Here is a 12294-nt window from a genome sequence, read left to right on the forward strand (position 1 = left end):
TTACAAAACATGGTTAGACAGAAAAATATACAGCCTTACAGCCTACATATTTCACTATTTACAGGCTGAGATTACCATCATGTCATGTCATGCTGCCTGATTGAAAACAACAACCTAGGGATACATTGTGTTCTCACAAATTACAGCCATGGATTGTGACACTACTATGTTTTGGACATTTGGAAAAACACACCTATCATACCGGGTGTTTTCTGGTGAGACTGAGCTGCAAAAGAGAGTTGTCAATTTAAGATCTCTGAGGATAAGTAGCTTATTCAAACTACTGTTCAAGAAGGAAAACAAGGCCTTGAGTCTGAGCTCAGCTAAGACATGACAGCCCTTCACTGTGATGAACGTGGTGTGGTGGTTAGCACCGCCGATTCATAGTGAGAGGATTCCTGCTTCGAATCCTAGCCAGGGCCTTATGTGGAGTTTGCATTTTCTCCTCTTGTATGCATGTGTTCTCTCTGGGTACTCCAGCTTCCTCCCAGCACCCAAAAACATGCATGTTAGGTTAATTGGTGACTCTAAATTGACCCTAGGAGTGAATGTGAACATGGGTGAGTGTTTGCCTATGTGAGGCCTGAAGGAATGACAACCTGTCCAGTGTATCCTGCTTTGCTTCAGCGAATGGACTCAAACAAAATGAAAGAGAAGCAGCACTTGAGTCTTCTAAAACATATAGCATTCTCTGGTTTGCATCTGTACAAAGAAGGATTGATTCTGCAGTAGGATACTGAGTCCAAACACACTTCAAAGCTTTGCAACAATGACTTCAGGACAAGACCAACGAGCACTGACTGCCAATAATTCTCCACAACGGTCATGTGACCTTATCCCCACTGAACATGCATGTGGGCACTTGAGGGCTAAGAAAAAAACAAACATTCTACATCACAAGAAGCTCTTTGGAACATTATCAGATCATGTGGGACAACATGGTTTTGAACTCACTTTTGGAATCCATGCAGCTCAAGAGCACACTGGCATTAAAGCAAAGGATGGCACACCAGTGTAACAGAAATGTTTGCTTTGCATTTTTGAAGGATTTCTGAAAGATTGAAACATTTAACTGGTTGTTGTAGGCTTTTTAAAATCCATTATGTGGGCTTTATCTGTGTGTGTGAGTGTTTGAGAAGCAATGAACCTGCACAATGGAATTTCCTCCCATCGCTTTACATTGTTCAGACTAACGAGTCAAAGACGATGTTGCAGGAGAGAAATACTCCGCACCCTTCAGGATGTCTCCAAGGAACTGTAAGCACTTCTAGGTCAAAAGGCTAGCACACAACTCACACACAGAGCAGAAAACTCTATTTCAACAGGTCGCCCAACCTACAAAGTTATCTAGAAATTATATAGATTATGAACAAGTCATAACTTAGAGAGTGACGACTGAGTCTTTTTTTGTTTGTTTTTATAAATAAAGCAGCACTGACAAGCACAGTATAAACAAATTTGGTAAAGGCTTAGACAAGACAGCTTTTTGGTTGTTCAACAATATATTCTGATGTCTATGGAGCTAATAATAGGAGAAGAAGCTAGGGCACATTAGGACAAATTATATCATCCATCTCCATTAATCCTCCCTGGTTTCCTGTGCCTGACAGAGAGAAGTCACCAGAAGTAAAGGAAGGAGAAGAACACAGTAGAGGTACAGTGAAATGATCCCTTCTCTTTAACTTTTTAATGCTATATATATATAAAGTATGGAAGAGCAGCAATACTATAACCATGAGCTGAAAAAAGTCATAGCATTAATTATTCATCTCAACAGATTTATTTCTCCCGTTTTCATTTTAATTAGCCGATTTAAGGTTTTAAAAGCACACTTGAAATGGATATAAGTACAGAAACAGATGTGTTTTTCTTTGCATCCACCTTTGTGCGAGAGGGTGTGAGAGACAGCTACTATAGGTGTGAGTGAGAAAGTTGGAGCATTAGAGAAGACCACCGTGATGAGGGTTGTAACCTCCACTCTGGCTCCCTGTGGTGAGGCTACAGAAAGGACAAATGTGTTTGTACAGTAATGTTGTAAAGCCTGAGCGCTCACAGTCACATGTGTGTTCGCTATATGAATGTTATCAAGAGGAAGTGATTATAACTTGGTCAGGGGAAACCCCCGCTTCAGCTGCTATTGTTCGGCCCTTCCTGGTAATTACAGAGGAAGATGAGAATCCATCATGTCACAATTTCTCTCTGCCACTTTTTCAACTGAAACTGATTTTTTTTTAAAAATCTAGTTTGATCTATCTATTTCAATCTTTTTTCCCGTTTTGATATTATTATTAATTTCCAGTGATGTAGCTCATTTTAATACCAAAACTAAAAATTGCATTAGAGAGAGGTACCACTTCCCTTGTTTGGCAAAGGCACAGAAAAATAACTCCCAGAACCCCCTTTATATCATCCTTTGATTTCACAAAGATGTTGTTATTATAACAATTACATCAACTTAGAGAAATTGACACAATTTGACACATACTATGAGATCAGTTGGGGTTCATTTAGGTGATGGGACACCTAAGCTCGAGCTCATCTAAAGTACTAAAGTCACCTGAAGGTTTATAGGTTTAGTATGGATGTCATGTGATTGAAAATGCATGACTTCATGGAGCTGATGTCATGAGAAGGTTTAGGGATCTGCTCATTCACATTCACACACACCCACACAGATGTATGTACAGAAATATATATACATATATATTTGTCTGTGTGTGTTAGATTTTTTAATATCAGACAGGTCTAATGTGTTCGAGTAAGTTGGACACACATCACAATGAGTTGAATGAATGAAGTCTAAACCTAGGAAAACCATCAGAGAATTACCTGAATTCATCCTATGTTGTACCGCCATCTGTAGTCCAAAATGATCACATAACGGAACATTTACAAAATAAGACCGAAGGGCATGTATGCTGTTACTTTTCTTTTGAAGATGCGAGATCATTCTGTTTATCTTATTCAAGCTATTTGGATATTGTTGAAATACCAAAAATGTGAATCCATCAGACTTAATTTGGGATTTTCCTTCCATAATTGAAACTAGTTAAATAGACATTTTCCCCCCAATGGCATATGACCGTTTGAATAAGGTCAATTAAAACGTTTGAAAGGAAAAGACAGCAGAAATGTTCGATATTATACACATTGTACAAAAATCGTTTTTCACACCCACTTTGAATTTGTCCATGCGTGATAAGCGTCTGCTTGAAAGGTTGGATACTTGACTGGAAGGCGCACAGCTGTACGTTAACAATCAATCATGGACAGACTCACGCCTAATCTAATTCACCTGGGGCTGCGCCGCAATTCATAACCCCCTCTCTAGAAACTCATTGGTTCCGTTAGTTTGAGTCAAGCAGCTCAAACGTGCGTTGATGTCAAACATGCCCACCAAAAACTGTGTTGACGAGCGGCTCTCCAAATATAAAAACAAGGGCAAAGATCTTGCAGTAAGTAGCCGATTAACTAAAATTAACTGTTAAAGTCCTACATAAAAGCAATTCTATCAAAACGACCCCGTTCCCTCTCGCAGAAATTTCGGGAGAAAAGGATCTCAGAGTGCGTGGAGCTGCGCAAAGCTCAGAAAAACGAGAATTTTCTCAAGAGACGAAACATAACGCTGTCGTCCCTCCCAGACGAGGACGCCCTTTCTCCTGGAAACGGCGAGAAGGTCCTTTCCCGAAACCTTAAATAACCGCATTGAAATCCGTGAATTTTCTCACCTGCCGTATCTGTCCTACAGGTGACACTGAGGATCGAGGACATTATCAAAGACGTAAACGGCGAATGCAGAGAGTCCCAGACACGAGGCTGTCAGGCAGCCAGGTGAGCCATCAGGGATGATTAACTGTTTTTAGATGTGAGGCCAAGTATTTATTGTCATGATTTTTCTAAAAAAGTATATGAAGAGAAAAATAAGCTTAAATAAAAGGATGTCTCCTGGGGGAACTTTTAGAAGTGGCGGCTAATTGAATATCCCAATGTCCTAACCCTCCCTCAGGAAGCTGCTTTCTACTGGGCGTGATCCTCCTCTGAAAGCCATTATAGATGCAGGCCTGCTGTCCCGTTTTGTGTCTTTCCTGGCCATGGATGATGAGCCAGCACTGCAGTTTGAAGCAGCCTGGGCTCTTACCAACATTGCCTCTGGGACATCTTGGCATACAAAGCAGGTATCTGTGCTGAAATGAAGAGGCGCATGCCTTATGTGCAGCTGACTGCCATTGTAACAATGAACACATCAAGTCATGCTCACAAGAACTGAATTTCTGCTCTGAGGTGGTGGATCATGGGGCTGTACCAGCTTTTATCAACTTGCTGGCCTCACCGATGTTGCACATCAGTGAACAGGCTGTCTGGGCTCTTGGAAACATTGCAGGTGAAAACAAACTAAACTGCAGTCATGTGTGAAGTTGAACTGAAGCGGTGTCTCAAACTGTACCAAAATGCTGACTTTGGGTTTTGTAAAGTGAGGAAACTGTGCACCAACAACCCACTTCAGTAGTTTTAAATCACAATTGTAAACTCTTGGCAGGTGATGGGTCGGCTTATCGAGATGTCCTGATCGAGTGCAATGTCGTCCCAGCCTTGCTTGCTCGCATCTCCCCAGACACACCAGTAAGTCAGAGCTTTACATGACTGGCTCAAAACTGTGCACCATAGTTCCGTCGGTGCATGTGCATAAACCTGCTGCCTGTTGCAAAAATAATTTCCTCTTGGGATTAATAAAGTGATTCTGATTAAATTCTACACTGCTAGAGCTAAAGGCAGTAGCACACACTAGATGGCACCATAGTGCACCTCACCGGGGGAAAAGGCACAGAGTTGAACTCGAACACACTGCAAGAGAATGTTTCATTCCATGTCAAACTGTCATGCATACATTTCCCTGCATGTAGTTCCTGTTTAATACATGAACGGGGTAATTTTGTTACATTTAGTCTCACTTTAAATTAAAACTCTGGATTGCCTTGCACAAGAGTATACAGTTGGATAATACCTGAAACCTGATTGGTGGGATTTAAGACCTTATTAATTGAAGCTATTTTCAGAACTACAAGACCACTGATCTAGGGACCTGGTTTATGTTCTGACTTGATATTAGAAGCTGGAATCAAATGGAACCAGCTGTTATCAATCGTCTTGCACTTTGAAACACAGGTCTCGTACATCGTGCCTGCATCCACCTTTTAAAAACTCTCTGGAGTTTAAATGTACTTTAAATTGTACGATTTTAATGATTCAAAATTACTGAGTACAAATCTGCTCAACTGTGGAAGAGGTAAACTTTACTGCTGTACAGTTCCATTAATAGACATCTATAACTGCAGGTTGGATACCTGCGTAATCTAACATGGACTCTGTCTAACTTGTGTCGAAACAAGAACCCGTGTCCACCCTTGTCTGCTGTCCAGCAGGTAAGTGAAACCACTGCTCTGTAAGAGCTCTTTCAGTTAAAGCTGCTATGCCAGCAAAACTAATGTGCCATATCCAATATTCCTTCAGATGCTTCCTTCTCTGATCCAGTTGCTCCACCTCAACGACAAGAACATCTTGTCCGACGCGTGCTGGGCAGTCTCTTACCTTTCAGATGGCAATAATGATCGCATTGATGTTGTAGTGAAAACTGGCATCATCCCTCGACTTGTAGCGCTCATGAACCACAAGGACCTCTGCATTGTGGTAGTGTGGTCTCAGATTATAACCCATCTCTGGGCTTAAAAATGAATTGCATTTATTTTTTCCCTTCTATAGATATTTGAGGGGTTTGTTTCTAAGTAACTTTTTTTTTTTTTTTAAAGATCGCTTTAATTTGTGCTTCCAGACCCCAGCTCTCCGTTCCATCGGGAACATAGTGAGTGGCTCTGACCTGCACACCCAGATGGTGATCGATGCTGGTGTCCTTAACATCCTACCAGAGTTGATGAGGCACCCAAAATCCACAGTGCAGAAAGAAGCAGCGTGGGCACTGTCAAACATTGCTGCTGGACCTTGTAAGCAAATCCAACAGCTCATAACCTGCGGCCTACTTCCTCCCCTTGTGGAACTGCTCAGGAATGTAAGTAGCTTTCAGATCGCTTATGCAAATGCTTGTCAAGAACTGCTTTGACGAGGAAAGTCTCTACTTCATTTCAGTCATGACTATTTGGTGCCAGACTTTAACATTGCAAATTGCTGCTTGGAGATGAAACGAATACAATTCGGCTTAATTTCAAGTTAGCTGGACTTCCTTTGCCCCTCTCCTGAAGCCTTCATTAGCTTAACACCTAAAACTTTTTTTCCCCCTTCATTCACTCTCTCAGGGAGACTACAAGACTCAAAAGGAGGCAGTGTGGGCAGTGACAAACTTCACCAGTGGTGGCACTGTAGAGCAGGTGGTCCATTTGGTGCAGAGTGGAGCTCTGGAAGCCATCATCAACCTGCTGCAGGTCAAAGATGCTAAAGTTATTCTAGTCATACTAGAAGCCATCAACAACATGTTCATGGTGAGAACAACACCATTAAAAACAAGTTTTCTAAACTTAATGATTGGATCAAAACCAGACCTTGATCAGATGGGTTTTGGTAACTGACTTCAGGCAGCTGAGAAGCTTGGTGAAACGGAGAAGCTTAGCCTGTTGATTGAAGAACTGGGAGGGTTGGAACGCATTGAAACGCTGCAAAACCATGACAATGATGTAGTGTACGAGGCTGCGCATAGCCTCATCGAGAAATACTTTAGTGATGTAAGTCTAACTTCACTACCCATATTGATATTAAACACTTACAGCTTAGCGCATTATGCTTGCATGTGCGGTTTGTGTGTATCCACAAGTTTGAAAACTTATAATTTCTTCTCCTAGGGTGCAATTGAAGAAGTCCAGGTTGACGCTACAGAGAATGAATTTGTACTTCAGACTTCTGATGTTCAGAGAACCTTTGAATTTTAAAGTGTTTTGATAAATTCATGTAAAGAAAAATAAACTTGTTGCTCATATTTGTTTCTGGTCCTGGCTACATGTGTAAGACTTTCAGTGTGCTTTGGCTTGTAACACCTTCATGTACACTGGTGATCCTATTGTTTTTTTTTTTGTTTTTTTTTTTTTTTCCAATGGATTGGGGGGGGGGCGGCATCAGCTCTTGAAGACCATCCATGGAAGGAGAAACTCCGTGGGAAAAACTGCATTTTCTTGTGAAATTTAAGATTTAGAGTGACCTTTGACGGTATTACAGGAAAACGGTGCAACAGGTACTGGGTCACAAGTTTGGAGGCATATCTTGCCGAAGATATTGTAGTCAAACATTTGTACAAATTCTTGCTCCATAGTGCTGATGATCCTGAATGAGGACTTTTCATAAACACTTCCCTCCAGTGTAACTATTTAATCAGAATATAACTGGAACTCTATTCCTCTACACTATGTTCTGTAACTGGCCAGCAGTCTATCTCCCATGAGTTGCTTTCATAAGCAGAGTTTCCAATCTCCAACTTGTAAAAGACAAATGGCAACTTTTTTTTTTGTAAATTCCATTTCCAACATCCTGCCTCAGAGCTAAATTAATTGTAGCATTACTCTGCAATGGATGGGAAAGGGCAAAATTTGAGTTGCTGCCTCAAACACTAACTGCCAATTTTCTACAGCAGTATACCTTTAAAATGACTGACTCCTGACAAACTGAATCCCATTGCAAACCCCTGGTAAGAGCAAAAAGGACGCCTTTGAACTTTAAGTCATAGTAGCAACAGCGTGTCAGAAACTACCACCAGGCAGATGAAAGAAGTTTCTAGAAGTCCAAGTGAAACATTTTGAGGCTTTATTGTTGCCAAATATCCGTGTGGGATGATTTTGTCTGGGATATATTTCATGTTTGTATTTAAGTTTTGACTATTAAAACAACCTGATTACACTAAATTGACATATTTGCATTTATTTACAAAGATATTCAAAATGATGTACTCACAATTATTCTGAGCAGGATTGCTCTTGGCAGAGAGTTTGTCTCCTGCAGAAGCACCAGACTTTTTGCTTTTAAATGGTCTTTACATGTGTCTACATCTTCTCGTACGCAAGTTCATGTCCACAAGTGGTGCAAGTTTTCTTGTAGAGGTCTTCCTCTGGATCCACCACCTCCTCTGGTCCGTACTCATGTTGGTGAGTGCTGGTGTTTTTGGTCCACATGCTGCTCCTCACTGCCCTGCGCAGCTCTGACACACACACACACACAGTTTAACATCACATAGCTTGACTGATTTGGCATGTGATCCTCCCCTCACACAGCAAACCAACCTTTGACTTTTTTGTTGAAGCGCTTTTGTTTCTGCACCTCTCTGTTTTCTTCCCTCGTCTCTCTGGCTTCCTCCAAGGCCTCCTCTGAACCCCACACCTCCATACATCTCTTCTCCACCTGAGACAGACAAACAAACATTTTAGGTAAATGTTTTTATATTTCATTGTTATTCTATGGGCTTCATCCACAGGATAGTGTTAAAGTACGACACATAAACATATCGCAGTCCTTGTCACAGAAGTCAACGATAAAGAACAAGTGTATTTCCATGAAAAATCATGAGTACCTGTAGCTTGAGGTAGAGCTTCATATCCCCCCAGCGTGGGTTATGAGGGTTTTTCCTCAGGATAAACCTGAGAGGAGGCTCTCTTATGTCAAAGTCGCAGTCCTTCAACAGGTAGTGCTGCTTGGCCTCTGTTCTGGAGATCAGCTTGTGCTTCTCTTCGTTGTCTCTTAAGAGGACAAAGGCTTCAATTGTCAATCCACCTTAATTTTGTTGTACTTCTGTGCCATGACAATGAAGCTTTCTATTCTGATTGTCTTAAAATCATATTGTTATCCTAAAAAGATGGAAATGTGACAATAAACCACCTTAAGACATACTTTAAACATATCTAAATTTGCACATATCTGCCTTAAATGGAACTAGTAAAATTTGCATACAAGTAACAGAAATAATGTTTGTTTTTTTCCAAAAGGGTTGTCACAATCTAATGCTTCATTTTCTCCTTTATTCAGTTATGTTAGTGAATCTGTGATTGCATGTCAAACCACAAAACTTGTTTTTCATTTGCCTTGATATCACCTATGAAAAATTACAGCAGCACAAAATGCAAAAAAAACAAACAAAAAAAAACTGTATTTGAAACTTAATCTATTCATAATTCAATCAAACTAGGTGTGTGTGTGTGTGTATGTGTGTGTTTACCTGCACTTGTCACACACAGACAAGTCAAAGCTGTTGCTGAGGAAGGAGTCCATAAATGGCTTTTGACAGTCATCACACAGCAGGTACTCTGGTTCAATCACCGGAGCTGAGAAAAAAAAAGCGCACACACACACGACACTGAAAACAATGTAAAAAACGCGCGCGCGCAAACACACACAAACTCATACATTCCACGGAATCCACAAACACACCTGGCTGATGTACCACCTTCTTGGTCTTCTGCTCTCCCTCTCCGTCCTCCTCATCCTCGATGAAGAAACCAGCACCGGAGTCGATGGTCTTGGAAACTTTGGCCGAAGTAGCGCCCTCCACCGCGGACAGAGGCTGACGCGCTAGTCGGGCTTGTCGGAGCATCAACGCTCGCTGCCGGTTCCGCTCGATTTTAGCCCGCATAGCTGCAGAAAGCTCGGGTTTTGGACTCTGTTCCGGGCTGGGACCGGCAGCATTATCTCCCTCTGATTCTGGCCGATCCATGCTGCTCTGCCACAACACAGTGTGTGCGGTTTGGAGTCATACAATGTGTTGTATTATACTATTGTTATGAAACGGACAGCGACATACTTCCGGTTTCTTCTTCTGTGGAGTTTTTATCGGCAGCTAACTTGCTCGAAGTAGAATTACTGCCATCCTCAGGATCTGATACGTCATCCGTTTTAATTCTAATGGAACGACCTACTGCTTTCAATAATCCCATGACAGTCCTCCCTGTCCCAACACCCAAAGTCAAGATACTTTCTTTTACTTTGTCTAATTCTTCACCAGGTTATTTCAATTTCCTATTTTCTGTGTCTCACTACTCTTATTGGCCGCGTTTCCCAGATTAAAGAAGCTCTTAGCGAATCTGGGAAACGCGGCCATTATTACTCCTTCTTGCTGAACACAAGTGCCTGCCTTTTGTTTCTTGACCCCAATACTGTTGCAATCCCTCATAAATCCTCATTTTGACTAAACTTTTCCTTTCTGGGCTTGATGATCTGATGAAGTTATTCATTCATACCCCATACTATTATTATCCATCTTAGAGTCAGGAGGGACTGGTGCCTATTTCCAGCTGCCATCGAGCAAGAGGCAGGGTATAATCTGGACAGATCCCCAGTCCATCACAGCGCCACACAGAGACAAGGTATATATACACACACTCACTCCTGCGGTCAATTTAGAATAACAGATTAACTTAACATGCATGTTTCTGAATGGTTGGAGGAAGCCGGAGTACGAGGATAAAATCCACACATGCACAGTGAGGACATGTCCTCAGATGTCCCCAAAATGCAGATAGAAAGAACACAGGTGAGTATGTCCTTTGCTGGTTGCCCTCAGGTGTCCTGTTAATCTCTACCACATAATGCTGACCATGGCAGCCAGCCATGCATAATTCTATGAGAGGCTGAGGATGCCTGGCTTATGTCAAAGTAAACCTCTTCAAATACTGATAAATGATGAAATTTGTCAGGTGTTGTGTGGAAGTTTGAAATGTGGCTCATTATAGTTAAGATATCGCCATGAGATAAAGTTACTATACAGAATGTTATTCTGTTTTATTGTAACGCTATAAGAACATCTTAACTGATGTTGAGCCAAAAAAAAGCCCAGTGTCAGTGTCTATTCTGGACCTGTGCAGTGTTTATTGCTGACAATGAACTCAATGAAAACTGACAATGATCCTTTTGAAAATTTAAGTTTTCATTTATTTGACCATAACAGTTTATACAGAGATAAATAATATATGTTTTTACAGTATAGTACATGATTCAAGTAGTATGTGAATAAGATTCCATACTTACATAACACATGAGGGAGATACAAAACCATTTCACTATTTGTCATGGTATTGAAACTGGTCAAGTTCTTATGGACATTTGTAAATGCACTCATTCATACAAACATCCTTCGCCTTCAGATGATCCATAGACATAAAAAGGAAAGAAAGTAAAATAGAGGCGATACTGCATCGACAAGCTACATCTGAACTGGAGTGTGAGCAAATAAAATTGTACTGATGTTTATAAACTACTGCATGTGCTGACTAGGACTAAATACAGGAGCTTATATTCACATACAGTATGTCTCCATGTACAATTCATAAACTTCTTTATACATATAAACACACAATTGAAGTTTTTTGACATTGGGAATGGATGGAGGGAATTATATGGAACCTCAATTTTACATTGATTTAGGAAAAAAATGTGAAAACATACAAAATGTTTGGAATGTAGAGTTGATTTTTTTTTCCGATTTTATAATTAAATCTATAAGGGAAAGTCAGATTTGGGAGTCTAAAAAATGTGTTTACATTTAAAATGAAAAAGCAACACAAATGCAAATTTTGCTTGAATACAGTTTCCAAGACCAGGGTAGCACACATAATATAAAAATTCTAAAAAACAAAGAATTATAATCAAACAGGACACCATATTTTGCTTTTATTTATCTCCTCTGTTGTTTCAAGATTGCACCGCAATTTCCTTTTTTAAAGGTTCCCAATTTCTGTACTTCTATAAATGAATAATAGACGTTGATGTTGCTGAGGGACATCCAAAGAGCCTTCGTTGAACATTTCTCACAGACATGGGGGGGTTGTGGGGGTGGAGGGGTGGAGCAGAGAACAGAGAAAGCAGGCAACATAAGGAATATATCAAACCAATTTGCAATGCATTGGCTGGTACTGTGTACAGGTTATTACTGGGTCATATTTAACACAAGGGGCTTGTTTCTCTTGAATATTCTGAGCAGTTTGGGGCACTGATAGTTGTCAGATTATTCAAACAGACAAGTCTGATACTCTGTATATACTAGGGCAGTCAGGCAGTTCAGCAGCAACAGGTGGTGCAATGATGAAGACAAGATGGACGACATTGACACTAATGACACTACCTTGCTGTTTCAGCAAGGTCCATAATGGGTCCCAATACTTGCCTCACATCATGTTTATTTTCACCCGCTTTTATTGGCAGTTTGGAAACCGCATAAAACAAAACAGGAAACAAACAAAAAAACAAGCAAAATTGAATATACACATCCTTAAATCTGAGAGCAACAATGCCATACCAGAAAGGGAAAGTTTCAGACAC

At 40.7% G+C, this 12294-nt stretch overlaps 2 protein-coding genes across 3 annotated transcripts; one reads left to right on the top strand and one right to left on the bottom strand.

Annotated features, from left to right (window-relative positions):
* Positions 1-3366: 3366 nt before the first annotated feature.
* Positions 3367-7076, top strand: kpna7 (karyopherin alpha 7 (importin alpha 8)). 2 transcript variants are annotated; one of them, XM_072384546.1, is made up of 12 exons: positions 3367-3455; positions 3539-3676; positions 3749-3831; positions 4007-4175; positions 4282-4381; positions 4538-4620; positions 5334-5420; positions 5509-5685; positions 5828-6061; positions 6306-6488; positions 6582-6728; positions 6846-7076. In XM_072384546.1, exons 1-12 carry the CDS (start codon positions 3381-3383, stop codon positions 6930-6932), a joined length of 1563 nt encoding a protein of 520 aa, XP_072240647.1. In that variant the 5' UTR covers positions 3367-3380; the 3' UTR covers positions 6933-7076. The 2 variants fall into 2 exon arrangements, with proteins under 2 accessions (XP_072240647.1, XP_072240646.1); XM_072384545.1 differs by having other exon boundaries at positions 6582-6925.
* An 819-nt stretch (positions 7077-7895) lies between these two features.
* On the bottom strand, positions 7896-9815 carry xpa (xeroderma pigmentosum, complementation group A). The gene is made up of 5 exons (XM_072384547.1): positions 9412-9815; positions 9200-9305; positions 8558-8723; positions 8271-8388; positions 7896-8188 (listed from the first exon to the last, which is right to left on the bottom strand). The coding sequence occupies exons 1-5, from the start codon at positions 9692-9694 to the stop codon at positions 8034-8036; spliced, it is 828 nt and encodes a 275-aa protein (XP_072240648.1). The 5' UTR covers positions 9695-9815; the 3' UTR covers positions 7896-8033.
* Positions 9816-12294: the final 2479 nt, after the last annotated feature.

Source organism: Leuresthes tenuis, unplaced genomic scaffold, assembly GCF_036924035.1.
Source record: "Leuresthes tenuis unplaced genomic scaffold, fLeuTen1.0.hap1 SCAF_4, whole genome shotgun sequence".
In the NCBI taxonomy this organism is placed as follows: domain Eukaryota; kingdom Metazoa; phylum Chordata; class Actinopteri; order Atheriniformes; family Atherinopsidae; genus Leuresthes; species Leuresthes tenuis.